General features: G+C 32.1%; 1 protein-coding gene across 1 annotated transcript in view; it reads left to right on the top strand.

The window, feature by feature from the left end:
- The window catches only part of LOC149067464 (WD repeat-containing protein 44), a 69,762-nt gene extending 46,281 nt beyond the window's left edge, over nucleotides 1–23,481 (top strand). Inside the window, exons 11-21 of the mRNA XM_089252730.1 lie at nucleotides 5,114–5,283; nucleotides 7,104–7,148; nucleotides 12,002–12,095; nucleotides 12,488–12,555; nucleotides 18,538–18,636; nucleotides 18,712–18,834; nucleotides 19,211–19,402; nucleotides 19,537–19,641; nucleotides 21,593–21,708; nucleotides 22,392–22,513; nucleotides 22,632–23,481. Coding sequence (XP_089108856.1) covers nucleotides 5,114–5,283; nucleotides 7,104–7,148; nucleotides 12,002–12,095; nucleotides 12,488–12,555; nucleotides 18,538–18,636; nucleotides 18,712–18,834; nucleotides 19,211–19,402; nucleotides 19,537–19,641; nucleotides 21,593–21,708; nucleotides 22,392–22,513; nucleotides 22,632–22,840 — 1,343 coding nt within the window. The 3' untranslated portion in view covers nucleotides 22,841–23,481. The remainder of the gene's footprint in view (nucleotides 1–5,113; nucleotides 5,284–7,103; nucleotides 7,149–12,001; nucleotides 12,096–12,487; nucleotides 12,556–18,537; nucleotides 18,637–18,711; nucleotides 18,835–19,210; nucleotides 19,403–19,536; nucleotides 19,642–21,592; nucleotides 21,709–22,391; nucleotides 22,514–22,631) is intronic.
- The last annotated feature ends 4,419 nt before the right edge of the window (nucleotides 23,482–27,900 follow it).

The following is a 27,900-nucleotide window of genomic DNA, read 5'->3' as shown; positions in this document are numbered from 1 at the left end:
TTTGAACAGTGTAGATTGTCCAAAATTTTTGAATGGAAAGTTATTTTAATTTTATTCAATTATGAAAAATGAATCTAAATCATTCAACTTCGAAAATCTTGCAAGATTTTTTTCATTTTGTTTTGTTGTTGATTGGATTTTATATCATATATGAGGGTACATTGATTGTAGGGTATACCAATAATATCAATTTTTGATTAAATACAGTTGAATCCCGTTTTAATGAATACTGCTATACTGAAAATCTTGTTATAATGTCAATTTTTCTAATCCCTAAGTAAGTTTATGTCGGAACAATGTATTGCCAAATCTGATGTGATGAAATGAAAACTCAGTTATAACAAATTCAAAAACAAGTTTCTGAAAATTAACACAAGAGTACAGAACATTCCAAAAATGATCTCTTAAAATCGGAATTAACTTGCTGAACTGTTGGGAAAGAAGGGTTGTTCTTCTATGGCTTATGGGGGTGTGGCAAGAAAATTTAACCAACATGGTGAGTGAAAAAGAAATAAAATCTGTGGTAAGCCAGTGCTACACATTAGGAATCTTTCATATTTCTTCTGTTTCAAAATGAGTGGACTCAAAAAAAAAGTTTTTGATTAAAGAAAAACCTAAGATCATTTTTGAAGTTATGCTTAAGTAAATAAAAACAACATGGCATTAAAATATGGCTTAGCTCCATGTATTCTTTCAATATTTTTGAAAAATTGAACTAAGTTGAATTGCAAAACTACTAAACCACACATGCCTCGTCCACATTCCTCTGCGGAATTTGTAATGAATTAGTACATGTTAGAATGTGCATGTACATGTTGTGACCCTAACGTGAAGTTTGTTACTGTGTAATGCTTGTTCTGTGTAGTGCTGCCATCAATTTTTCTAACTGAGTGAAGTGTAATGATTGAATTAATGTAACGTTGTAGGCCTGTTGCTCTCTGTGGCGAGATTTGCTGTCACGATTTCCACAGGTAACATAAAAGTAAAAAACATTTACTCATCTCGCAATTTTCACGGGTATATGTAATTTTCCCCTCTATTTAAAAGCACATCCCACTTTTTTCTCGCAGTTAATCATTGATAATGCATGGTCTACAATATTTAGATTTTGAGTCATGTTCTGGTCAACAGGTGACTTGTTGCCTAAATTCTTGTATTTGCATGGAATTCACTAACTGATTGTGGTACACCTGGAAGACCTAGTTCTACTCTCAATCCTTTAAGATTGACAGACAGCTCTTCATTTTGCAAGCCATATACCTCCTAATCCATAAAAAAAAGAGCCTAGCAGACAGTGTGCTGTTTGTTGCTCCGAAAAAACTGCAACTGGAAAAAAAAAATTACAAAGAAACACGAAAACACAAATTTGGTGCGAAGAACGTGGAATAGGACTTTGTTTGGAACCCAGTTTCCCCCCCCCCTTTTTTTTTTAAATTTACCACACTAAAGTTAATTTCTAGTGTAATTTGTGTAAATATTGAATATTATCATTAGTATACATGCATACTTTACATTTGTACTCTATTTAAAGTAAATCATAATTTAATCAATATTTTTATTTTCAGAACTTTAGTCTTTATATGATTACTCTTAAAATTGATTTTTATGAAAGCCTGTGCTTATGCATGAAATCTGTATTAAAAAAATTTTGGTTACAAAAATGTGCTACATACTTTAACTCTCAAATACATGTAGATTTGAAATATTTAATAAAAAAATATGAAATTTTTTAAGCAATTTTGATAAAAAATAATTGAGCAGTCAGAGGGTTAATATTTCATGACCTCTACCTCCTTATCATAATAGTTTGTCGTGGCTATTACAGACAATTGAAGCAGGACAATTTGAAGTACTTGTTCATAGCATATATAAAAAGTGACTCAGTACTTTGATTGAATAGAAACCTTATTTGCACCACATGTTTTTTAAAAAATGGAAAGTTAATTTCAACATGTACAAAACATGTTCAAATCAGAAAGTAATCTATGAACAATATGTTAAACAAAAAAAAATTTCATTATTGTTTTAAAAATTGGACGAGATCTCAGAAAAATAATATATGGTGCAGGGAAACATAAAACTAGGGTTTCACTGTACCATATTTAATTACTTTGTTGTCTTCAATGACATGAATTTCTTAGAAGTATATAAAAACTTTCAAATTAATGAAAAAAGGGATAGAATTAAGTGAATTATTCATATATATTAGATGCATTCAGAATATCAGATGTATCATCTTATGTATTCAGAGTTCACAAGGAAAAGCCCTTTTTTTTTTCTTCTGCTGTTGCTAAATGATAAATGTTGAGTCTATCTATTGTAGAGTCAATTTACTCAATCTATTTTTTAAAATCATAGCATCTCTTGTAGCAAATTTAGGTAAATAAGGTAATCTTTTTCATTATTAAAGTAAGATTTGGGGGGGGGAAGTGTTACAGGTTGTAGAACAGTGGTTCTCAACCTTTTGGGAACCGCGGCCCAGTGAATCAAATTTCTATGAGTCTACGGCCCGGTCTGGAATAGCTTACTCTTTCATAAGTTAATAATTAATAAACAACCAATTACTTTTTGATTGCGAGCTAATTATTTAATTAATTAAAAGCTAATTTAATCAATTAATTAATTAAATCACTCTTTAATTGAATGATAGATTTAAACCCTTTTAATTAGTTTATTAATTAATTTAAACCCTTTTAATCAGTTGATTAATTAATTTAAACCCTTTTAATCAGTTGATTAATTAATTTAAACACATTTAATGAATTGAATCCATTATTATCTTATGGAGTGATGCAACTTTTTTTTCGGTAAAGTATTAATAACGTGCAGACAAACATAAACGAAATGTTTTATCAGCAACTGCAGTAAACATCCTCATTGCTTAGGTGCCGGAACCTGGGTATTGAGGCTGTTTGAGCGCCCCAATATATTTTACGACGTGGCTGAGCCACCAATAATCAATATACAATGCAACGATCCACTCCCTCTCCTGCATAAGGGCTTGAAACCGTATATACGGGACAAATGGCAACTTTCAGCCCCCCCCCCTCAATGTTTTCTTCATTTTGGTGCCTCTACCTCATTAAAAGATTCAATTGGTCATACATAAATCAATCTAAAAATATATTAATATTCAATTTCATAGAATAATTTCGCATAGTGTGTAAAAATACGAAGTTTTCATTCATAGTGGACAATGGAATTTTTTGTGCTGACATCGACGCAGCACTTATTTATTAGCACTACTTAAATAACTTAATTAGTGTAAAATATATCTTACGATCGAACTTTGTATTTAATCTCAGCTAGAAAGAAGGTAATGATATAAAATAAAAATGTATATATTGTAACTCACCATAAAAAAGTCCACTGAAGAGCAGAAAATAGTTCAGTTTTGGGTGAGACACTCTTTTCGGTATATTCACGATAGATGCTTATGTAAAATTGCGTAACTTGATAAATTACAAAAATTTGATCGCGATTTTTCTACTCTAAAACTTAAACTTTTCTCTATTTTTTAACAAAAATTTAGATTTGTGAACCTATCCACACTGGAAAATAAATCAAAACAAAAACCCTCGCAACGTAATTCACTGCGTTTTTGAAAAAAAAACCCCAGTATTTGAGTTATCACCAGTAGTTATGTGCACCTTGATGACAAATTCAAAATATACTATTTTCTGTGTGCAGCAAGTGTTTCACTGATTAGGCGCTGACATTTGCCACGCATATGTAAAATACTTCGTTCGTTTCTGAGAACACATACTAAATCGTTACAATGACTGCTAGAGGTTTTTACCACTGGCCATAAATAACGGGTCCAATGGTTGAAGGTGGTTTTCTATAATTGTGCCCGGAAATTCCTAATCACTCACAATTATTCCCTTTTGAAGTTATGCGGCTGCGCGAGTAGCACAGATGTTTTTCCAGTCTCCAAGGAATGTGGGATACAGAGTGGATGGCATTATTGCCTTCAGGACATTTTCTGTGGTGCCGACAATGGCAAACCGTGAACATGCAAACAACAGAAGAAGAAAAAATACTAGTTTCGAGGGGAGGAAGGACCAGAGACATGTTTCCCTTTCTTTGGGTCTAGCAACAAAACGAAGGATTTTCAGTGCGATAAGGGGAAGAGGGATTCTATAATTGCGGCTGGAAGCCTTTGTTCTGGAACTCTAGAGGAGGGTTTTCATCTTTCCCCTTGTATGATTTTTAGACTGAAAAATTAAAATAATAAAATTACCATAATAGAGTGAAATATACCAATTAGTTATTCATGGAAATGCTTTGAAAAATGAAAGGGTAATGAATATATTCTGACGGCCCGGTACGATTGATGTCACGGCCCGGTGGTTGAGAAACACTGTTGTAGAAGTATTGGTAAACTAAAAGTTACTGTAACACATTTCTAGAGAGAAATTTTGAAGAGAATAATCTGGTTTTTCTCACAATTGAAATGCAATTTTCACTTTGCCTTAAATTTGTGTTCCAGATATGCATGTTCTTATTGAATTTAGATAGTTATTATTTCCTATTACTATTCTGCGTAACAAAAATTTAATTTGTATAGAGCAAAAATTCATCTTAATTAGGTTTGTCTAATTAATTTTGTTTAAGTTTGTCTAATGTAATTTTCGGTTGAAAATTTTAAATAATAAAACAAGTTTTGACACTTTCTCCAACTTTACGTTATTCCATAATTTCAATTGCAACAAACCATGTGTTAACATTCTTTGTAGATTTCATTCCAGATGTAGACATTAGTAGAAAAAACTTTTGACGTGAAAAGTTTTTTTTTTCCTATGCATATGGTGTGATTTTACTCGCAAAAAAAAAAAGTTTTTGACAAGGCTGGGTTTTTGCACAAATTTTGCTATCTATGGCATTGAGTTTGATGAGTGCTCCAGTAAAACAATCCCTCTCTCATTAAACTTATTAATCATGTGGAGGTTTTAATGTGTTAGTATTAACTGTTTGGCAGCACTTATATGCATCTGATTATGAAAACGATATTGGTGAGCCAAGTGTTTTTATGGAATCCTGTTCTGTTGAATTTTATTGGTAAATCAGTAATGATTACACCCCTATATAACTGATTTTTTGCTCTTTCAAGTTCATCATTCCCGCCACGGAGGTGAAGAAGAAGTGAGTGATGATGATATAGTTTCTGATGCAAAGTCTAATATTGAAGTCAAAGTTTCAAACAAACTGAAATCAGTGGACAAAGGTAGAAGCGAATTTGAAAAGATAAGATTGGTTCAAGAGCTTTCAGGAGAACATATTGTAAGTACAGAATTTTTTACTTAATTTTATTTTTGATTAAATATTGCATTCATTTTGATAATCTTTAAGTAATTTTGAGAAAATTTTCCAGAACTTTTAATATACAGTTAACTCTGTATGAAATGGAATGTCAAAAGACTGAAATTATGTTCCATTTTAGACAGGTTTCTGTATTATAAAGGTCAAAGCGTTAATCGTTGATGGGAATATCTTTTAATTCTGTTCAAAACAGGTTACTGTCTCATACAGTGTCCGTCTTAGACTGGATTCACTGTACATACAGTAGAACTTTTGATAATCCAGATATACATTGCCAAGCCTGTTGTGTAATTGGACATTTTTTCTTTGAGCAGAGGAGGAAAACTTGTCATTGCATGTCTATGCACAGAAGTTTATATTATTTATAAATGGGCTTTGCCAACTAACTTCCAGTAATCCAATCATTTCGGTAATCCGGCATATCCTGGTTTGATATGTGCCAGATTAGTGAGAGTCTACTGTATATTCTTTTTGTTTAGTCAGTAGTTTATTATGCTGGTAAAAAAAATATATTTTTTTGCCTGTATATTGTTACAATGGCTTCTAATTTTCAAGCTTGTTTTTAAATAAAACTTTACATTTGAAAAATACAGTAAAAAAACCTATATAACGATACACAAGTCATCAAAGAAATGTATGGTATCATTATCAAAGAGTTACCTTTACAGAATGGAATACATTAACACTATGAAAAGTGCATCGGAACCAGAGATCAGCATAATTGTATAGGCAGTTATTGTTGTATAGGATTTTCACTGTATATAGAAATATTTCAGCCCACTTATTTTGTAAAAGCTCAGTGATAAAGCCATGTTACTCAAATATGTTCTAAAACATTACTAGTAAGTCGAAATACACATTCGGTGATCAAACTAATAAAAATTTTCAGAATATGGACTGATAAAACAGCTTTTATCTGTTAAGTTAAACTCTGACATAAAATATAAATACAGTGAAACCTAACTGAAATGACACTCACGTGAATAATATATAGGAGGTCTAGTGTACTCACCCGCATTGTGAGGGCACAGTGGCTTGATACCCTGAAGAACGCCAAAATTGTACAAATATTTAATCCTGCACTTCATTTGCAATTTGAACAACAGATAGCTGCATTAACTTCTAACACAATATTACATACACACACTGTTAAGGAAACCCACTTCTGGCTCAACTCACCCTTGAAAGGATATAAAGGGTATTAAATTACCCATAATTGGCAATATAACATTGTTGTGCTTAGTTTAGAAGAAGTTATTCCTGCAGAATGAAAAAAGTTATTTCATTATTGATGGCATCCAAAATCGAACTTGCTTTTGTGGTGCCAATCTTGTCCTTAAAAAACTCTCATATTCCTTCAAATCTGTACAAACAAATGTCATGTGTAGTATGCTTTGAACATTTTGATGACACCTCAGTTCATTGAAAGAAACGTACTGCTTCTATTTGGGTCAAGAAAATGACTTTCACCCATGGGTTGAAATTTATAGATTCAGACCAAACAGTTTTCATTTGATTAATACTGAATAATCATCACTATCTCAGCAATAGTTTCCAGGATGCACTTGAATTGGAAGAATGTGCATTTTTCATTTCAAAAAATTGTGTATGCTTCTGAGTTTGCATATGGTGTATTGCTGAATACTCCTTTCATGATTGAATTTTTTTAAATATAAGCTTTTCAAATTTCTCTTTTATCCCTTCTCTTATATATTTGTCTATATATGTGTGTGTGTATATATGCTGATAGCCCATTTGAAGATATACCTTTGTTATGATAGGGAGCAGTTTGGACTATGAAATTTTCTCCATGTGGACGTCTTCTTGTAAGAATTTTATTTTCCATAACATTCTTAAATTTTTAAAAAAAATAATAAGTGTATTTAATTATACTGTATTTTATTTTTTTCTATCATTTATTTGTTTTGTATTTTTTCTTTTTTTTAATTAGGCATTTTTTTAGTCTTCTTGTGTCTTGAAAAATTTAATTAAAAAGTTTAATCAGCCAAAATATTCTAGAAAATAATATGTTCGACCAGCAAGTTAAATTTTGTTTCAAGCTATATGTTATAAGAAGACACTAACGAATTAACGAATTAACACGGAAAACATAAAAAATCCTAATGTGTTTCGACGCCAATGGGCGTCGTCTTCAGAGGAAAAATATTTAACCACTAATCATGCTGACTGAGTTTCCCACATGTGTTGAATACCAAATCTTAATTCTCAGTTGCTCAGCAGGAAACTGTTTGTTCACTTCAAACATAGTGGTCTGAATGAAGCTGAGAACCTGCGTGTGATGTCATTGCAGTATCCTGATTGGATGCTTGCAAAATGGTGCTACCCGTTTGGTCTATTAGAATTTTCTTAGAATTCTTGATTGAAATGAATTTAAGCCATTTAGTTGCGATCGGTGGTGTGAATTTATTATCGTTTACTAGTATATTTTTGAAGACTTGAATATATGTGCCTTCGTAGAAATCTAAATCAACTGTGGACTTTGTGAAAAACTCTTGCTTCCTAAAATTTAAATCTATGGCCCTCTTGCCAACAGTGAGCGGTGATGATCGATTTTTCACATTCCTGATTCTTAACACAGCAAGTGTGTTCATTTAATCTTGCTTTTATGGGTCTCCTTGTCTGTCCTATATAATCAAGATAGTATAATTAAGAGGGCAATCACCACATAGAATGTAATAGATGCCCCATTGTTTATTCCGTGATATAGCATCTTTGGGGGGGGGGGCATGAAACAATTTTTTAGTAGACACATCGATGGTTGCTAGATTAAACTTTTTAAGAACCGGTTTGATCTTCAGTGAGAGTATTGGATCTTGGGGTATGACTACGCTTTCTTTGAGTGACTTCTCTGTAATGTTTTCTAAAGTGGTTCCTTGTTTGTGGTTCCTTCTTTCAAGAATTTTCTATTTATTTCATCCACAATCCTAGTGGTGAACCCCCGTCTTTCGCAGTTGCTCTGATGGTTTCAAGTTCATGGCCTAATGTGTTCCAATCTGAACAGATGTTAAGTGCTCTCGTGACATAAGTATGAAACACTGAAAGTTTCTGTTGCATGGTATGACAAGATCTGAAATGAGGTGGTAATGAAACAGAGAAAGGCTTACAATAGACCGAGGTTTGGAAATGTGATTTCTGTTTAGTTACCAGGGTTTAAGCTATGGTTGCATTTTTTACAAAATGCAAAAGAAAATCGTAAAATGCGAAAAAAGTAATAGCCACTTTCGCAAAAATGCGTACAGGAGGTACGCAACGAGTAGACATTCAACCATCAATCATTACATTAGCATTGTTGCATTTTGCTAAAGCTTCCCCCCCCCCCATTTTCGCTTTTTTGCAAAAGGAATTTTTTATCCAGCTTAAACCCTGTTAGTTACTAATACGTCCAAGAAAAAGAGTTCATTGTTAGTTTCAAATTCAGCTGGGAACTGAACGTGGGAGTCTGTGTCATTCAGGATGAGTAACAATTGTTCTGAGTCATCTTTAGAGCTGTCCCAAAGCACAAATGTATTGTCCACATATCTCCAATAAAATGAGAAGGGCACGACTTTCGATAGCTTACTCTCAAAGTTGTCCATTGAACATCGTGCCCTTCTCATTTTATCAGAGATACATGGATTATACTTTTATGCTTTAGGACGGCTCTAAAGATGACTTAGAACAATTGTTACTCGTTATGAATGACATCATGTCATTCCCATGACCTCCCATGTTCAGTTTAAAGCTGAATTTTAAAGAAAGTGCATCTAGGGTAAATGTGATGTATTATATAAAATTTAGCAATAAAATTCTGGAAAAAAAAATTGTATGGGAATAAAAATATACTCTGCATCATCTCGATTGAAAAAATTTGAATGAGATGAATTATTTCTTTATTTATAAAACTCCAAAATTTCATAAAATTTGCTGACATTTATGTATTTAATGTATTTTTTTTTTAGTATGAATAATGCAAAAACATCTTGAAAATTCTAAAAAAAACAATGCTGGGGTCTGCACGGGATAAGTGAAGATAACTCTTTACCTACAGTTTCATTCTTCAGATCCTGCACCAAAAGTGCTACTAGAGGCATAAATTTAATAGAATTCACCAGGATCCTGATAAGAAATTGAAGGTCGAACTAGATTATATGAACCTTACTAAACTTGCCAGAGAAAATTTTATTATTAGAGAAATACTTTTTAAAAGCTTCAATTGATAAACTAAGTAAAAACTATAAACATTGCCTTTTAAAAAAAGGATTTGTATTTAATGCTAACATTTCTTTATCAGGTTCAGTCACCCAAAATATCTTTGTACTAGTTTCACCAAACAAATTCAACTCTTTCAACACCGGTTGAAATTACCATAAAGCTGTAAATCAGAGATTCCCAAACTGTTTACCTTTGCTGCGTTCTTACGTGATAAGAATTTTAAATATCTCATGGCACCCCTTGCCTGATCTTGAGGCTACATGGTGACTCACTAGTTGGATATCATAGCCATGTTACTACATCATAGGTGGAAAATCTGCTAATTGCATCAAAGTGCTACAATTTCGGATGTCTGCTAAATTCTGCTACAAAACCACTGAAAAAAAAAAAAATTCAACTTTGCTACATCTTGCCCCAAAAACAAAATTTTCCTTTAGGAAACTTTAAAAATGTGTTATGATGTGAAAACAAATTTTTTGATTTTGTCATTTGTTTTCTCGTGTGTTTTTGCTTGTAAAAGGAAGAATAATGAGGTGCTGCAATTTATTTTCTTGAGGCCATAAGTGGGTTGACCCATGGCCCCTCCAAAAGGGTGGGGACCTGGATGATTCTCATTTTTTCTCTTTTTATGCTATAAACTCACTATGAAGTGGCCCCGTGAAAGGTTCCAGATTCCAACCTAGAAGCTCTGCTTCAGGATGTGGGGGCAGTGGCTTGAGCCAATATCACTTTAGAGTTGTATTGCTTGGGACCCTGGGTTTTGGCACCTGTGGTTCTGACGACATATGACAGCAAGGGGAGCCGCAGGATAAAAAGAGTTTGAGAACCACTGCCTCAAATGCAACAGAAATCGTGGTTTACCCAGTTATTTTTTTTCCAGAAAAAAATTGATCCTGTTGATTGATGAGTTCTTGACTTTGATTTTTGCTGTCTTGCTATGCGCAGCGAAAAATGCTTTGATGTAACGGGAGAGTCTAGAAAGAATGACAAATACAATGGCATAGCTGTCAAGTCTCCAGAATTCATATCTTATCTCCCAGACTTCCAAAAAATTCATTTATCTAAATATCGTATTACGCCAAATCATGCCGATAAGGGTGAGGAAAACACTAAATTCGCCAAACTGCTAGTACCAATGCGGTCCTGTTTTCAGACGTATCACAGTTTTTTCATCTCAGTTTTTTTTTTTTGGGGGGGGGGGCAGTTACTATAGCGGTTTTGGTTGATTTAACTCAAGGCTTGACAAATCTCAGGTACAAGGCCACCGTGGCGATTAAGAAATTGGTATTGGCCCCTAAAAATTTTATTTTCTATGTTTTGTTGCTAAATTGAAATCTGAAGACAATAAGAAAATTTTTAAATTTATATTAGCATACCTATCAGTACTGAAGGCAGTCACTGTGCCCTGGAAAAGTTGAATGAAACATTTTATACAAATTTTTTGTGAAAAAATAATATTTAGTGCACTAAAAAAATCTAACGCCTACACCTTTTTTTGTAATTTGTCAAACCCTGATTTAACTTTACCTTTTTCCACATTTGGCACTAGTTTTTCGCATCTGATTTTTAAGTATTTCTTTTGATGAAGAACCATCAGAATTTTCGGTTACTATTCTACTTGAGATAAAAGGTCATTAGAAAAATTTTGTACTAAAGAGGGCATAAGAAAATAAGAAAACACAACTTGAACTTGTGTCAGTGGCAAAAACAAGAAAGATAATTACTTTACTAACGAAGAATCTAGTTTGAATGACTCCTATAGTCATTTTTTGAAATGAGTGGTTACTTGGTTCTGTTTTCTCAAAATTCTATAAATGCATATGCATACTTTTATTGTGTTAAAATTATTTAAAAAAATTTGAAGTAGATTAGCTTTTATTTTTTGGTATTGTAGAAGATGAGTAAAATATAAATATCAGGGAGTCTTTCAAAAAATGCACAATTTCTTTCTGAAAATTGAAGAGAATTTCCTCCCCAGTGAGATTATGGGTTTTCCCTTTTGCAGTGGAAAACTAACCCCTATTGAGAAGAAATAAAGATGAAACCTTTGCCTCTTTGAAAAAAACAATACATACGCTACCCTATGTATATATCCCTTTTGCTAAAACAGTGTATTTAATGTCAGAATTTTGTGCTACAACACTAATAACTTTCTGCTACAAAAATACATTTTTCTTCCTACGAAAATCATTTTTTCTGCTGCAAAAAACATTTTTATATTTTCCACCCCTGCTACATTCAATATAATTTTATCTCTGAAATATATTACTGAATTCCTCAACAATTTCATGGTATTCAGTAATTAAATTGTTTCACCCCTACTTAAAAAAAAAATGACATTATTAGCTTAGGCGGGATCATCATCTATAAGTGATGGAAGCAGTTTAAAGTATAAAGATAAAAAAGTATATTTTATTAAGCTAATTTATTATGTGTTTGTGTAATAAATAAATTTCCAAATTCTTAGGCAACTGCTGGTCAAGACCATGATCTTCGAATATGGGTTTTGAAAGACTCCTTCAAGTTTTTTGATGACATGAAACATAAGTTCAATGCAGAAGGTATAGTTTTATGTTTTTATGTCCATTTATCACTACTATGTCCACTGTTTTCTGTAGATGAAGCTTCCATTTTGAAATGGATGAACTCAAATTTAGTGTCATATAAACTGATCCCAAATAGCAACTCCTATGTAGCATACTGTTAACTTCTGAGATTTTGAAGAAAAAAAAATACACACATATCCTTTTTTTCTTTTGTTGATTATGTATATTTATCAGTTGTAAATGATGTATTATCAAATCAACAAATCATGACATGACTGTAAAGTACTAATTTTAGGATATCTGTCCATCAAATGTTTAGTTCTTTTCTAACTATTGTGTGATACTATTAATGTTTCTGTTTATGTTGTTTTTTTTACTGTTATGATAATTTGTACCCATCATTGCAGGCAAATCTTCACCTACACCTTCTCAAGACAGTTGTATGTCATCGCCAAATTCAGATGCTGTAAAAGAGGTAAGGTCATTTAATAGTTTATTTGTACAAATACCAAGACCACAACAGGCAAAATGCCCAATGAGGTGGCTGAGAAAAAGATGCCCGTGATGATTGTGAAATATAATGTGTTACAGTTGTCCCTCCGTATTCTCAGCAGTTACATTACAGTCATGATGACAAATAGAGGAAATCTGAGAATTGCCCAAACCCTAAAATTTTGTTTTTTGGGAATTTTGTTTTTGAAGTATGTGCTTTGTGTGGAAGAAGTAGAAGGGGTGGGGAGTTGTCCAATAATTCAAGGTGATGCTATCTGGAAAGAACAACACAATGTGCGTCAGTTGTTTCTTCTAAATTCCAATTATTTGTTAAAGTATACTAACAAGGCTTCCTTTACCAATTCTACTACATGTACAAAATGTACCGTAGGTGGGTCTATTTCATGGAAACGATCCACCTCCAATTTAAACTTACGAAACCTTTGCTATGTTTGCTCATATTAAACTTGTTTTCTAATTCTCGATCTTGATCATCTTTATAAGGTATCACTTTGGTTTAAATACAAAAACAATGCCACAACAGGCAAAATGCCCAATGAGGTGGCTAATGAAAAAATGCCAATAACAAATATGGATGTCATATATTTAAAAAATACAGCAACCCAATTAAAAATGCAATTACAAACAATATATATGCATGATAGAATATTATACCATGCCCATAAAGAATACTTGTGGTGGTTTTATTCTAAGTATGGATAGTTTCTCGATTTACCCCAACATGTTTATCGTATTTCTTTTTAAACATGTGAGTTGTGTTAGAATTTACTACTTCCGGGGGTAAGCTATTCCATTTATTAACAACCGTATTAGAGAAAAATTCCCTGCGACACCATAAGCTTGCATTGTCCCTTACCAATCGATACTGGTGTCCCCTTGTAAAAGCAGTTGATTGACGGTGTACTAATAATTCATGGTTCATCCTATCTGTCCTGTTGAAAATTTTGAACTCTTCGATCATATCTCCGTGACACCTGCATTCATCCAATGTAAACATATTCAAAAAATGAAATCTCTTTTCATAACTCAAGCCAATAAGGACACGCATAGCTCTTGTCTGCACCCCTTCAACCAAGTCTATATCCCTCTGTAGGTATGGTCTCCAAAACCTTACAGCATATTCCAGTCCAGGACGAAATAAGCCTCGGAAAAAGCAGTCAGCTCGATTAATCCCTGCTCGGTTGATTTCTTCATTGCTGTTAATTAATTCTCTAATTTCTTTCTCTCTGCATCAGTAGAACATTTCTCCATTAACAATCCAGAAAATATGGTTTTGTAGTCGAAGCTTTTTTTTTTTTCATTGTTCATACAGAATACTGGGAGATGTGACTTATTCTTTTCATCAATACCTCATGTATTTGCATATTAAATAATGATGGCTATTGTGTGCAAGTTATGCAATATATAACTTAGGAAGGTTTTCAACAACTGGCTGATACAAAGATGAATTTAGGAAAAAGAGAAAATTCAACTGCTCTTGTGGGGAATTGAACCCATGTTCTCTCACTTGAAAGGTGAGTGCCCTAGACCACTAAACTACAAAGGGAACAAGAAATTAAATTTTCTGGATGTTTTGCCGAAACTAATATTTGGAAAGAAAAGTGAATTGTCTCCTCTGGGAATCGAACTCGATGTCCCTTGCATACCGGGCAAGTGCGCTAACCTGGTATGCAAGGGTACCCCAGTTCGATTCCTGGAGGAGACAATTCACTTTTCTTTCTAAATATTAGTTTCGGCATAACATCCAAAAAATTCAATTTCTCAATGTATTTTGGCCCGAAAAAATACCATCTCTTAATACAAAGGCAATGATTCTCAATCTTTCTTTGGAGCTTGTGTGTGCTGAACAGGACTGGTCGGACCTAACTCAGGCCAAAGCTCATAATTGCTGACACTACCACAAAATGGCGACTTATCTGAAGATCGTATCGTGTCACTACATCCGACCGTCTATAAACGGTCCCGTTTAGTGATTTCTGAGGAAAGATTGAAAATCTTTTCTTTTGTAGTCTAGTGATCTAGAGTGCTCACCCGGCAAATGAGAGGACATAGGCTTGATTCTCTGCAGGGGAAGTTGAATTTTCTCTCTTTTCTCATCTTTGCATTAGCCAGCTGTTGAAAACCTTCATATGGGTAGCGAAGAGTGACATCATCCTCATATACATAACTTGCATACCTTTTTTATCGCACCCACAGAAAAGCATCGCTTCCTAAGTGAGAGACATGTGGATCCAGAGCTATATAGGTGTAGTGATAGCAACAACTGATGAAATTTTAAGTTCTTATTTCTTGATATATTTGACTGTAGACTCATTGATACCGTAATAACAGGGAAATGAAGCAATGAATCTAACCTTTGTCAGTATTTCAAATTTTCCTTCCAAGTTTTTCACTTTTATAGAAATGTAAACAATAGTCGTGTATAAATAGTTTCAGAAGTACTAGAAAAACCTTTAAGAGGGATTTTTAAATTTTTATTTAACATGTACAACTTATATTTTATTCCGATATGAGAATTAGTATCTCAACAGTGTTTTCCAAAAAAAACTAGGAAAGGCTGTGAATATGAAATTTGTGAATACTGAGGGTCGAATGTATTTTGAATTGTTATTAACTTGATTTATTGCTGCATACCTTAATAAGCTTGATCAACATCGTCATGTCTGCATTATATCAGAATTGATGTCAGGGCCATTTTAACTCAAGGTATATGCAAGCATTCCAGACCCTTCATAATAATCAACATTAGTTATAATATCAATTATAGTAATCGTAACTATTCCAGGTAGCAAGCTCATAGGATTCCCAATGCATTGCTTTGCTCAAGTGGGTATATGATTCTGTAGAAATGGCACTAATGTGCTAACTATACCAGGTTATTTTTTTGTAGTCATGTGGCAATAGTGATTATGTGGTGCTCCACAGATAGCATTTATAAGTCATGCTTATTAGACCATTCCCCCATCCCTGAGGCATTGGAACACTGGAGAACCTTGTTATAATGAACCATATTATAACCAGGATTGCCAAATTTGCTCCCTGGGAAGGTACCCATTTTCCCTTCTGGACTAGGTTTTTAGCTTAAAAAACCCGGGTTTTTTTGGGGGAAAATTGTTTGTTTTCCAAGCAAATGTGTTGCTTTCAGGTTAACATTTTATTTTGAGGTTTTTTATGTATTTCAAAAATTGCTGCATAGTACAGTGTTTAAAATATGTAATTTTGAAGTACTTTTTTAAATGAATTTTTTAGGAGCGAAAATGTGAAAAAAAAATTTCTTTGGAATCTTACAAACACATTTTTTTTATAATTCTTCTGACTACCTTTTTTTTATGAAAGCATTTAGATGCAAGTTTCACATATTAAAATGTTACAAAAAACCACGAACAGAAAATTTTACTATGGACCTTAGTTTAACAAATATACCCGATATGTAATGTGATAAGCATATCCACAGAAATTATTGCTTATTTGTAATACAGAATAATTTTTCACTAACACAAATTCTTGTATAAATAAATTGAAGCGTCTGTGAAGAAGTAAACCAATGTATGTTAACTGAATTTTTATTCACAAAATATTTACATGTTTGCATTACTTTTTTATAAGTTCTATGCAGGTACATCAGACTTTCATAATTGAAATATCAAGAGACGAAAATAACATTATGTCATAACGAAAAGAAAATAACTTTATGTGAGGGTGGGGGGGGGGGGTTCTTGAATTGAACATTGGTTACATAGCTAAAGGTATTATTTTCGACAGATCAGGACACTTTTGGATACATTTACTGCAGGGTTTGAGAAATTTGGAGAAAAAAATTCAGGCACTATCTGAGATTTCTCAGAATTTTCATTATCCAAATTCATTTATTTTAGCAGAATCAATCTTCTTGCTACAGTTCTGCATGCAACTCAAGGTTCAGACACAATTATGCTGAAGTGGGCATGTTCGTGTCTGAACAATTATTCCCTTATTGCATGGTCAATTTATTAACCTAGTAACCTTAACATAGTTTAACATGCACCAAAAATGTATAGTTAGACATAATATAAGATGTACACATAAAGAAAGTACATAAGACAGTACAGACAGTTACTAAGGCCAGGATTACACTAAAGGTTTGATAAAAGTTATTTATAAAACTTGAAAAATGTAATCAATAAGATTATTAGATACATTTGAATCTGACAGAAAATGCAACAGATAATGTTATTGGTTGCTTTTGTCAAATTTTATAAAAGAACTTTTATCAAACTTAGTTTAATTCTGTCTTAAGTTAGATACGGTGAAACCTGGATTCAACTGAACCTGTTTAATGTGGAAACAGAAAGGAAAATTGTATGCTCTTAACAAAAATTTCATACAAACACTACAGATGTTTCCTAAACTAATAGGCCAAGGGAATCTCACAAAATGTTGAAGTACTCTATTAACATTTTTTATTCAATCTCTGCTTGCCAATGTGAGTTCTGCATCATCCGCCCCTGCCCCTACATTAGCAAAAACTGTTTCTGTGATTTTAATAAGCCATATGTGGTAAGACAGTTACTTCCTGAAATTGTTAAAAAATCTTTTGGAAAAGCTGGCTTTTCTATGGGAGAAGCCACTGCAAAAGTTTAATTTCCAAATGATATCTAAGCTGTACAAAATTTCATGCAAGCTGCTTTCCGTGAATGCAGTGCTGACGATTACATAAACCTAGACGACAACGTACAAACTGAACCTTACACCACTAATATAGACACCCTTGTTGAAAATTTTAGAGAAAGCTAAAATAGGATGAAGATTAGGTGAATGTCGCCATTTTCAGGAGAAAAAAATGTTGGGTGAAGTTTTATACAGGTGCTGTCAAAAACCTACAAAGAACTGCAGAAATTTTGCTTTATAGCATAATAACTCTGGCATTTTTTACATTATTTACTGAAAGTCAGGCAGCAAAGGGCGTGAACTACATACAGAAAATACTCTGTTATTGACCACTGGGGAAAAAAAATGTTTACAGTAGTGTTTTAATTTTTTGACTCACTATTTGGCGATGCAAATAGTTAATGTATTTAGTGGACAGTATATAGTGTAATGTTGAAGTAAATGTATCAAATGATGTATCATATCAAGTGATGAATATTGAATAATAATTATTACTTTACAATTAATTATTACTTACTAATTAATGTACATTTTATTTATTTTTAAATTTACTTTATCTCAATTAATTTATTTTTATTTTATTTCAATTATGGTATAGTAGTAGTGTATACGTGCACATTTTTTTCAATTCAACCTATGTTGAAGGCCGTTTTTTATTTGACATACTTATAATAAACACTTTTCATTGCTACCTACTGTGCACCTCGTTGCATTGTACCCTACAAGAATTATTTTTTATAAACCAAACTTTCATTAAAACAGACATCCTTTAGCCCCTATTAGTCCTTTATAACGAGGTTCTGTAATTCGGGCTACTTTGCAACGACTTTGCACCTTTTTGCAATGAACCCAACCTTTGTCAATTTTTTTGAACTTGTATATATTTGGTCTTGTAGAAACGTTTTCAGCAGCACCAGAAAAATCTGTATGAGAGATTTTTTAAGCATTTATTTTTCGTGTATAACTTATATCATGTTCAGATATAGAATTATAATAGCAACAACGTTTTCTAGAAAACTGGAAACAGATTGCAAATATGAAAACCGCAAATACTGAGGGACAATTGTACTTGTAAACCAAGTTACTCGCAATATAAACTTTTATTGTGTAACAATTTTCAAGGGAGCCATAAAAAAGCATTGTTATATGGGATTTATCATCACAAGATGGAATCTGATTTAATGTAAATTATTGCTATGAGGAATCTGTAACCAAAGAGTAATATTTTTATATATATATGATTATAATTATAGATGGAAGGGTTTTATGAGAGTTTATCTATTTTGTCTGCTTACAGGAAGGAACAGAGGAAATAGCAAAAGGTCCTTTTATGGAGGAACCCTTCTGTAGATACAAAGGCCACACTGCTGAATTGCTGGATGTGTCATGGTCAAAGGTTAGTCTTGTACAAATCTCTTATTTAATACATTAATCGATTATGTCGTTTTTCATCAAGTTTTTTTCTTTGCAGAATTTTTTCATCCTTTCATCTTCAATGGATAAAACAGTGAGACTATGGCACATGTCGAGGCAAGAGTGTCTTTGCTGCTTTCAGCATATTGATTTTGTAACAGCAATAGCTTTTCATCCTAGAGTAAGTATAAATTTTGTTTAATCACTAACACATACTCAATAATTATAGAAGGTTGATGATCATTTTATTTCGTAAGCAGATAGTGCAAAAAGTTTTCTTATTTACAAAAAAATATAGTCTCCTTGTGAAGTTTTTTTTTGCTAAATGACTGTGCCTTTAAAAAGATGAAATTGTAATTGTTATGTGTACCTGTGTGCAGTTTTTTATATTAAGATGATTACTATGAACACTGAGATGTAATATTTTATATCTGAATATTTTTTTGAAAATTTTGTAAAGTTCTATGTATTTCACGTACTTTTAATATAAAAACTGAAATTTTCATATGAGTATTTATGACATACTTTTGACACTTCTTTCAATTTGGTGTTTTAAGGATGATAGATACTTTTTGAGTGGATCATTGGATGGCAAACTCAGGCTCTGGAACATACCCGATAAAAAAGTGACTTTGTGGCATGAGCTTGATGTGCACACAAAACTCATAACTGCTGTAAATTTCTGTGAAAATGGGAAAATTGCAGTAGTAGGCTCCTATGATGGACGCTGCATATTTTATCACACTGAGGTAAATGATCAATATGCACATTTTTTTAAATTTGGTTTTTCCATCTCCAACACAGTGTTATTGTAATTCTGTTTCAGAAAAAATTATTGCTGTATGCTTATAAAAAAAGTATAATTTTTTTTGTATTTGTGTAGCAATTAAAGTACCACACACAAATACTAGTTAGGAGGTCCAGAGCTAGAAAAAAAGATGGCAGCAAAATAAGTGGAATAGAAGCTATGCCTGGTGAAGATAGGAAAGTAAGAAAAACTATATAATGCGAAAAATACATATATCAGAATATGATATATTTATCTCAATTAGATTATATGAGAGGGGTTAAAGTAAGAGTGGTATGTCACATTTTCAACAATTCTGACTTAAGTCCAGAAATGTGATCTAGACGTGTTAAACTGTTGAAATAAAAAATAAACCAAGTCTCAGCTTTAATAATTTTCCACTAGATTGTGAAATAGTGAATTTTTTAACATGGGAACCTATGACAGTAATTCTAGTAAAACCTTCTTTTCCTCGGAATGAGAATTGATTTATATCACTCTGACTTTAATCCCCTTCATGCATATTCCCACAGTCGAGTTTGCTTATAACATACTCCCTTGGTGATTCAAGAGGTGTATGTTTTAACTGACGTGTATGTGTTATACAAATACAAATACAAATACAACGCCACAACAGGCAAAATGCCCAACGAGGTGGCTGATAAAAAGATGCCCATAAAAATATGGTTGTCATATGTTTCAAAAATACAGCAACCCAATTAAAAATGCAATTAACACAAATTACAAACAATATATACACATGATAAAATATTATACAATGCCCATAAAGAATACTTATGGTTGTCTTATTCTAAGAATGGATAGCTTCTCGATTTACCCCAACATGTTTATCGTATTTCTTTTTAAACGTGTCAATTGTGTTACAATTTACTACCTCCGGGGGTAAGCTATTCCATTTATTAACAACCCTATTGGAGAAAAATTCCCTGCGACACCATAACGCAAGCAACCATAATTTAAGCAAGTTCTTGTAATTATCTTATATAGCAGTTGTACACATGCACAAAGTGCCTTGTTGAGATTGTCGCATACAAAATAAGCTTATGCAGCACATAATTAAATTTAATATAGAATATATATATTTTTTTTCTTTGTTATTATATATACTGAGGAATTTAAAAAATTTATTAGGTTATATGATATATACCAAATATTTGATTTAACTGACATTTGGGTTCATGCTAATAGTTTTCATTCAAAGTTGGCATATTTATAATTAACTAATAAAGAAGAAACTAATGTTCATAAATTTGGCCATCAATCAACATGCTGTTGCATTTTCTGTCACTCAACCACCTCATTGGGCATTTTGCCTGTTGTGGCATTATATTTGTATGTAGAAATTTGAGGCTTTCAAAACAGACGAAATTTCTTTTTTACTTGATCACAACAGTTGCCACAATCACTACCATCTACCTGGTGATCCAAAAGTATCAGAGAAAGCAATTCAATGATTTGAAAAGCATCAACAATGCAGTTTTCACAGAAATAGAGTAAAGAGTTTTTTTTTTAAATCAGAAATTTTCCACAAAATACAGATACATACTAACATGTAGCGCTTTCTAGCCATCTATCACAGGCGCGGATCCAGATTATGTTGGGAAGGGCAAATTAGTGTGAGCAAAGGGCATACAGTGAATATATGTCCCATATTTTATGGGCAAAACCATTATTTCTGGCTCTTGGAAGCTATGTATTCTGGATCCAGAGAAGGGAGGGCACTCACTTCTGATTCATTATACAACCATTTAGAAGTAGTATTAGTAGTAGTAAATGTAATTGTTTAAAGTAAATTTTTTGTTATTAAAAAAATTTCAAAACTTTCTGTGAAAGAATACATCAAGATATCACCCCTGTGAATACAATGAATTTTGCACAAATAAACCACTTTTTTGGCATAATTTTTCCAAGTTTTTCTTTGCAGCATGTTATATCTGAATCATTTTCTAGGTTAGGAAAGTGTTTTTGATATGTTATATCCACAGTGTATGTTTTAAGCAAGGTATATAATAACAGAGGTAAAAATATGTGGAAGTGAATTGGCAAAAAATTGGGGATTACAAAATTATATGCTATATCCAGGGTATGTTATAAATGTACTCAACTATTTATACATGTTTTATGTTTACAGATTCTGGTTACTTCTAATGATTCACGAATTCGTTTGTATGATTTGAGAGATCTTTCATTGACCTGTAAATATAAAGGCTATGTAAACCTCAGCAGCCAAATCAAAGCCAGTTTCAGGTAATTGCTTAGTTATATTTACTTTCTTCAGTATTATCTATTATCATTTATATTATCTATTTGATCATATGTATTATCTATTCCATCATATTATCAAAATATGTCCTATGGTGTTTAGAAACTGTGTGTAAAGATTAATTTCTTCTTATTTGAAGTTCTTAAAAAATATATATATTTCCCCTTTTTTTTGTCACACTTTTAATTTCAAGTTTTTCTTTTCCTTTGGCATCAACTGAAATTTTTTCCCCTTACTAAATCATTTCACCCATGCAACCATGGTGTAATATCTTCATTTTTCCAATTGTAGGTTTAATTCTTTTTCATCCCACAGAATGAATTGAATTTAACAATTTATATATCTGTGGCTAACGCGATAGGGCTAGAATTATGACTACTGTGCTATCCACATTGCGCATCGGGATGTCAGCTAAGACTTGTAAATCTAACCTCTGTCCAAAATGCCACTTATGATTGGGTAATCATAAGTAAATGACTACAGGCAGAATCCTCGTGAAAAAAATTTTGCTTATGTATGGACATGTAGAAATGACCACAATGCGGCAAAGTGTAGGCAAAACACCTTTGAATTAGGTTTCTAAAATCCTATTTGATATTTGCAGAAATGATAAGGAATAATGTGATGCATGGTGGTTTTCTTTTATAGTATATATATTTTTTTATAGTCATGATGGAAGATATATCGTCAGTGGGTCTGAGAATCAATTTATATATATATGGAAGACTTTTCATGATTATACCAAGTCTTCTCGTAGAGATAGAAATGAATTCTGGGAACGAATCAAAGGTAAAATTTTGTGTTTATGATAATATTAGAAAAATGATCTTATACGATACAGTGTTGATGAAGCATTGCATAATTATTTTAATTCATAAATTTATGATTTTTTTCCCTATTGTTGTAGCTCACAATGCTGTTGTAACGTCTGCTGTTTTTTCACCAAACCCTTCAATAATTTTAGAGCAGTTAGAACGTGATCAGCATGAAAGTGTACGAGGTGCAAATTCAGAATTAGGTGCTTCAACGTGCTATGTGATAGTGAGTGCAGATTATAATGGAACGATCAAAGTATTCCTACATAAGTCCAAAACTGGTGCTACAGATACAACATAAATGCTATCTTGACTAGTCCATTTTATGAAGCTAATGTCAAAATTAAAGGGGGAAAAATGTTCATATATATATGTATACATATTTCTTTTCTCTCTCTCTCACACACACACACACATCAATAAATATTTTATCTTGGTCTCATTGAACCATGTATGGATTTCTAATCCTATGTGCATGGCCAAATTATAAATGCTTATATTTGTGTGTGTGAGTGTATCTGATAAAATTTCAGTTTTGCTTTGCAAAACTGTTTGCTAATGTATTTGCAGCTATTTATGCAGTAATTTCCCCATTTTATAGTTTTCATTGCATTTCCTTTTTATATGTACAGCAAGTAGTCATTTTTAAATTTACTTTTTGAAAATGCAAATGCTATTTTTATGGAAAATCAGTATAAGAAAATATTTTCTGTGGGTGAAAGTGCGTTAGTGAAAAAATGGGGAAGAAACTGCTCTGTATGCCAAAGTTTATATGGAAAATTTTAAAAAAAATATTTGGAGAAGAAACTTATTTTCTAGCAACAAGCTGAGCTTGTACAAAACCAATCTGTCTTTATTTTTGTGAGTCAAACCTAGTCTATATGATTTTAATGATTGGCCAATCAAAAATATACAGTTTCTAATTTTTATGTCAAGAAAAGGAAGAAAAAAAACTGATTTTTTTTTTACTGAAATTTCTGATTCAGATTTATTCATTTAAAAGTTTCAAGTTATCTTAAATTTTTGCGTCTATTTTGATGTACAATTTTTTTTTGTCTTGTATATTAGTCTTTATGTTGTGCGGTGTGTGTGTGTAAACAGAATTCGTAAAGATGCTATATTGCTATAATTCTAATATATTGTTACATTATAAATATTGAACTTCATAAGTTTATCTGTTGAACTACATAAAACTATATTAATATACTATGAAAAAATTGAGCGTTGAAAATTAATCATTGTTATTATGTGTATCAATGTATAATCATTAACTTGAACAGAATTTTTACATGCGTTCCCCCCCCCCCATATATATGGTTGAATATTGGTTCTAGGAAGACATAATCAGCAGTAATGCTTTTGCATAAGAATGCTGCATATATTCATGACAAAAGTTTGTAAAGTTCAAGTAACTGAAGCATTATATATTGTGTATTTGTGTAACAGAAATTCATTTGCACATAAGGCGTAAATTTTTGTAATGTATTTTTAATTTTTCTCAAATTTGGAAAAGAGAAATTCTTTGGCACAATAACTGAAAAATAGTTTCATAGCATTGTGATGTTATTCTCTGAGTGTTTGTTTATTCTTTAGAAATTTTTATAAGCAATTGACAAAAGGAAATTTACTTTGTTGAATTGGTGTGTGTATTTTCTTTTCTAATTTGATCAGGAAATATTTTTTTAATTGCCTTTTGTCAGTTATTTAACTGCATGATGTTTGGAAAAATAGATTGCCGCAATAATTAATGAACCTTCTTTTAAGTTTGAATAATTTAATACACCATCACAATTAATTTTTGTATAACTCTAAATTTTAATATTATAGTCCGGAGGTGCACAAACTTTTTGCTCTATGGGCAAGGTATTCAAGGTGACTACCGCTTGCAAGTTGCAAACTGATGTACTCTTCGTATTTTGTGGATTGATATTTTCTATGAATATATTTTACAGGTGGAATGGGATCCTTTTGCAGGCCATATTTGTCCTGCTTTCCAGATGTTGTGCATCCCTTGTGATATAGGCAAATATAGCTTATAACAAACATCCGCAAGGAACAAAGTTTTGGCCCGCTAGATTTCCTATACATGCAATACTGTTTTGTATCAAGCCTTATTAAGTATGTGAAATGCAGCTTTTTTTTTACTTCAGCCATAGTCAGGTTTTTTTTGGCGGGGCAAAACTGGGCTGGAAGAGATCTCACCAGTGGGTAAGCTCAGTGGAATTCATCATTTCTGTCATTCATTCATGGTGTACTGAGGGGAGGGGTAGGGAGATGAACTGATAGGTTTTATCACATGACTTTGCCTACAATATACAGTGAAACACTTTTATAACATACCTCAAGGGAGCCGAGAAATGTATCAATATAAGAATAATAATATTAACTTTTCTGAAATTACATTGGGACCAAACAATATTATATAGGTGGTTATCGTTATAGAGGGAATCATTATATAAAATTTCTACTGTATCTACATAGTACAGTGAGACCTCTATATAATAATTTTCAAGAGACTGGAAGAAAATTATTATAAAAAATTTATAACACTTAGAATCTAACTTAATGTGTATTATCACTACGAAGAATCTCTGAAATTTATAATTCTTTACAAGAAAATTGTTATGAATGGTATCATTATATGGTAGTTTCACTGCATATTCATATAATACAGCATATTTGTTCTTGCATTTGTATTTAGAGGTGGCCTGGAGGCTAACTGGTTTCCAGGCAGCAAAAATTCATTTCTATTGGTCAAAACTGATTTAAGTATCAAATGGATATAATCAGTCATCAGTGATATACCCAATCTGTTTTCCCAGTAATAATTATCTTATCGGTGTATTTAGCTAGGTGTGACCGTGATATTTGTAAAAAAATATTTATTTTTTCTCTTTGAACTGAATATAGCAAACCAAAACTTTGATCCTTTGAAATCTGTTATACAGTCAGATCCCAAAATAAACTTTACTTTAATGAATTCCTTGAATTCCTTTTTACATTTCTTTTAAGTTTCTGCACTTATATTTATGTTAATCTCAGCCTGATATAATTATCTTCCTTGATTTAACTCATAAAAAATATCAGATTTAACTGATTTATTAAATCAGGATTTGGCTGTAGCAGGTATTTGACTATACATTGGTTATACAATAGTTTTTTCCCTTTTAAATAAAAGAACAATTATCTTTATAGCATCTCAGCAGCTAACATGATTAAGGCACTAAATACTGTCAGATTAGCAATCCCTTTTTCTGAATTATCATTAATGTTCTGTCTGGCTTTCTTTTTGTCACATAGAGTAAAAAATATAAAGCTCAGCAACCATTTTGTTTTGTGTTTCGAAGAAACCTGAAATGTATGATATTGATCTTCCATGTTACTGTGATGATAGTGACCTCAATCATTTCTGTTCTTTCTAATGATAAAAATTGCTATTTTTCATTACATTAATTTGCAGTGCTCCAATTTTTGAATTTCAATCCATTTTTGCGATAGGAATGATTAATTTTAGATTGATTTCCTCTTGTGATGCTAGCAGTAACTCATGTCAGAGTGCTTCTTCGAACTTTTTTGTTAAATGTGAAGCCTTCATCACAACTTTTTACTTCTCAAAAGATTTTTTTTCATCGCTTGCGTACATAATGATGGTATTATGTCATGTTTATGTGGTAGGTTTTTTTTTCTTGTTTCTTCATTTGTTATTAGTTACTAGTTCTCAAAATTGGAACAAGGTTAATTTATTTGTCTACTGCATGGCTGGACAAATATCCAAAAATTTATGTGCCTGAAAGATATTACTAAATACTATTGTACTGGATTTACTTATTTCATTGTAAAAATAATTTCTCATCATTGAAAAGAACGCACAAAATAACTTCATGTAATAGTTATTTTGCATAATCTCAGCTGTGTGATTTACGTTCCAGACAGGTGCAAGGAACGCACCAGCACCAGGTTCCAAAATATTAAAGACTGTAAAAATGAAATAGATAAAGGTGCATCGACTGTATAATGCATCACAACTGCCTTACAAATTCCTATCTGGAAATTAAATAATAATAATGAGTAGCTCATAAATAAAAATTATTTAGGAGGTACCATCAACAAACCTTTTGTGCAGCATGTTTAGGAAGTCCTTACCAAAGCTTTCTTGTCAACCTGGTCATGGAAACATAATTGAATTATAAAAAGTATCCAGATAACAAGCTCATTTTAGGTCATTTATTTTTCTTTGCCCCATTAAGCTTTCTGGGCACACTGTATATATGCCATAAAAACCCATAGTTGCCTAATTACACACCATACAGTTAAGTCCCGTTCACATGGGAAATAGAAAAAGTGAGTTTAAAACCCGCTTCAAAAATTTTCACCAATGACTGCTCTCCATTTCTTTTCTTATGAAGGAAAAACGTCGTCAAGCGGGTACTAGAACTCCCAATAACCGCAGTGACCGCAATATTTGCACATGTGAACAGGGCTTTATTGTGGTGAGTCTTAAAATTATTTATCTCGGCCTTGTGGTAATTTCAGTAACATAAAAATTAGTCTTTTAAGGTCTTTTTTTTTTCAATGTCACAAAGTAGGGATGCTGGAGAAACACTTGCCTTGCCGCCGATTATCATAATCATAAAAACGCTAAAGAGTTCACATTTTTTTAGTGTTCTTGCATCGAGCATGTGATTGAAAAAATACATGGTCGATAAGAATTTTTTCATATTTTAGGCATGTCTGGCAATAGATTTGTGCAGCCCTGGTGCACTGAAATGTTTTAATTCATACATGCTGATTCATTAGTGCACAGCAATATAATTATTTTCAATTTCTGGTATGAACTAGTGAAATTTAAAAAATAAAATCAAAATTATTCTATCATTTTAGATGCTGAGCATTTTTTTAAAAATCTTTCTGGTAATGCCACAGCAAGTGAAAACATATACTAATAGCACAACTGTATTAAATAACATGCATACACCCATATATCATGTTATTCTAGGTTTAGTTTTTGAGATGAATTTTTTTACATCAAGGATTTTTGTGTGCCCAATAGCCATTTCATGGGTGTTGAAAATTACTCAGATTTTTTTTTTTAACTTTAATATTCAATTTGAAAAAATATAACATTGTTTTAATCTGCTCTACAAATGCTTTTGATAACTGGTATAAAATTTATTTTAGATGGTGGAAAATTATATTTTTTAAGGTTTTATATAAAGCTTGAATAAAACCTGACTCATGTTATGAATGCGTTTGTATCTGGTGCCATGATTCTCTCTCGAAGAACAAAAATGCATAAAATATATTATAATGTAAGCAATCATCATTCCTTATAATTAAATTTTATGAATATTTTCATGCATC

This window comes from Pholcus phalangioides, unplaced genomic scaffold (genome assembly GCF_987345545.1).
Source record: "Pholcus phalangioides strain wild (caught in Gottingen) unplaced genomic scaffold, Ppha-v1.0 ptg000030l_1, whole genome shotgun sequence".
In the NCBI taxonomy this organism is placed as follows: Eukaryota; Metazoa; Arthropoda; class Arachnida; order Araneae; family Pholcidae; genus Pholcus; species Pholcus phalangioides.
Note: the sequence above shows the minus strand (reverse complement) of the source record. Positions and strands in the feature narration are given on the sequence as shown.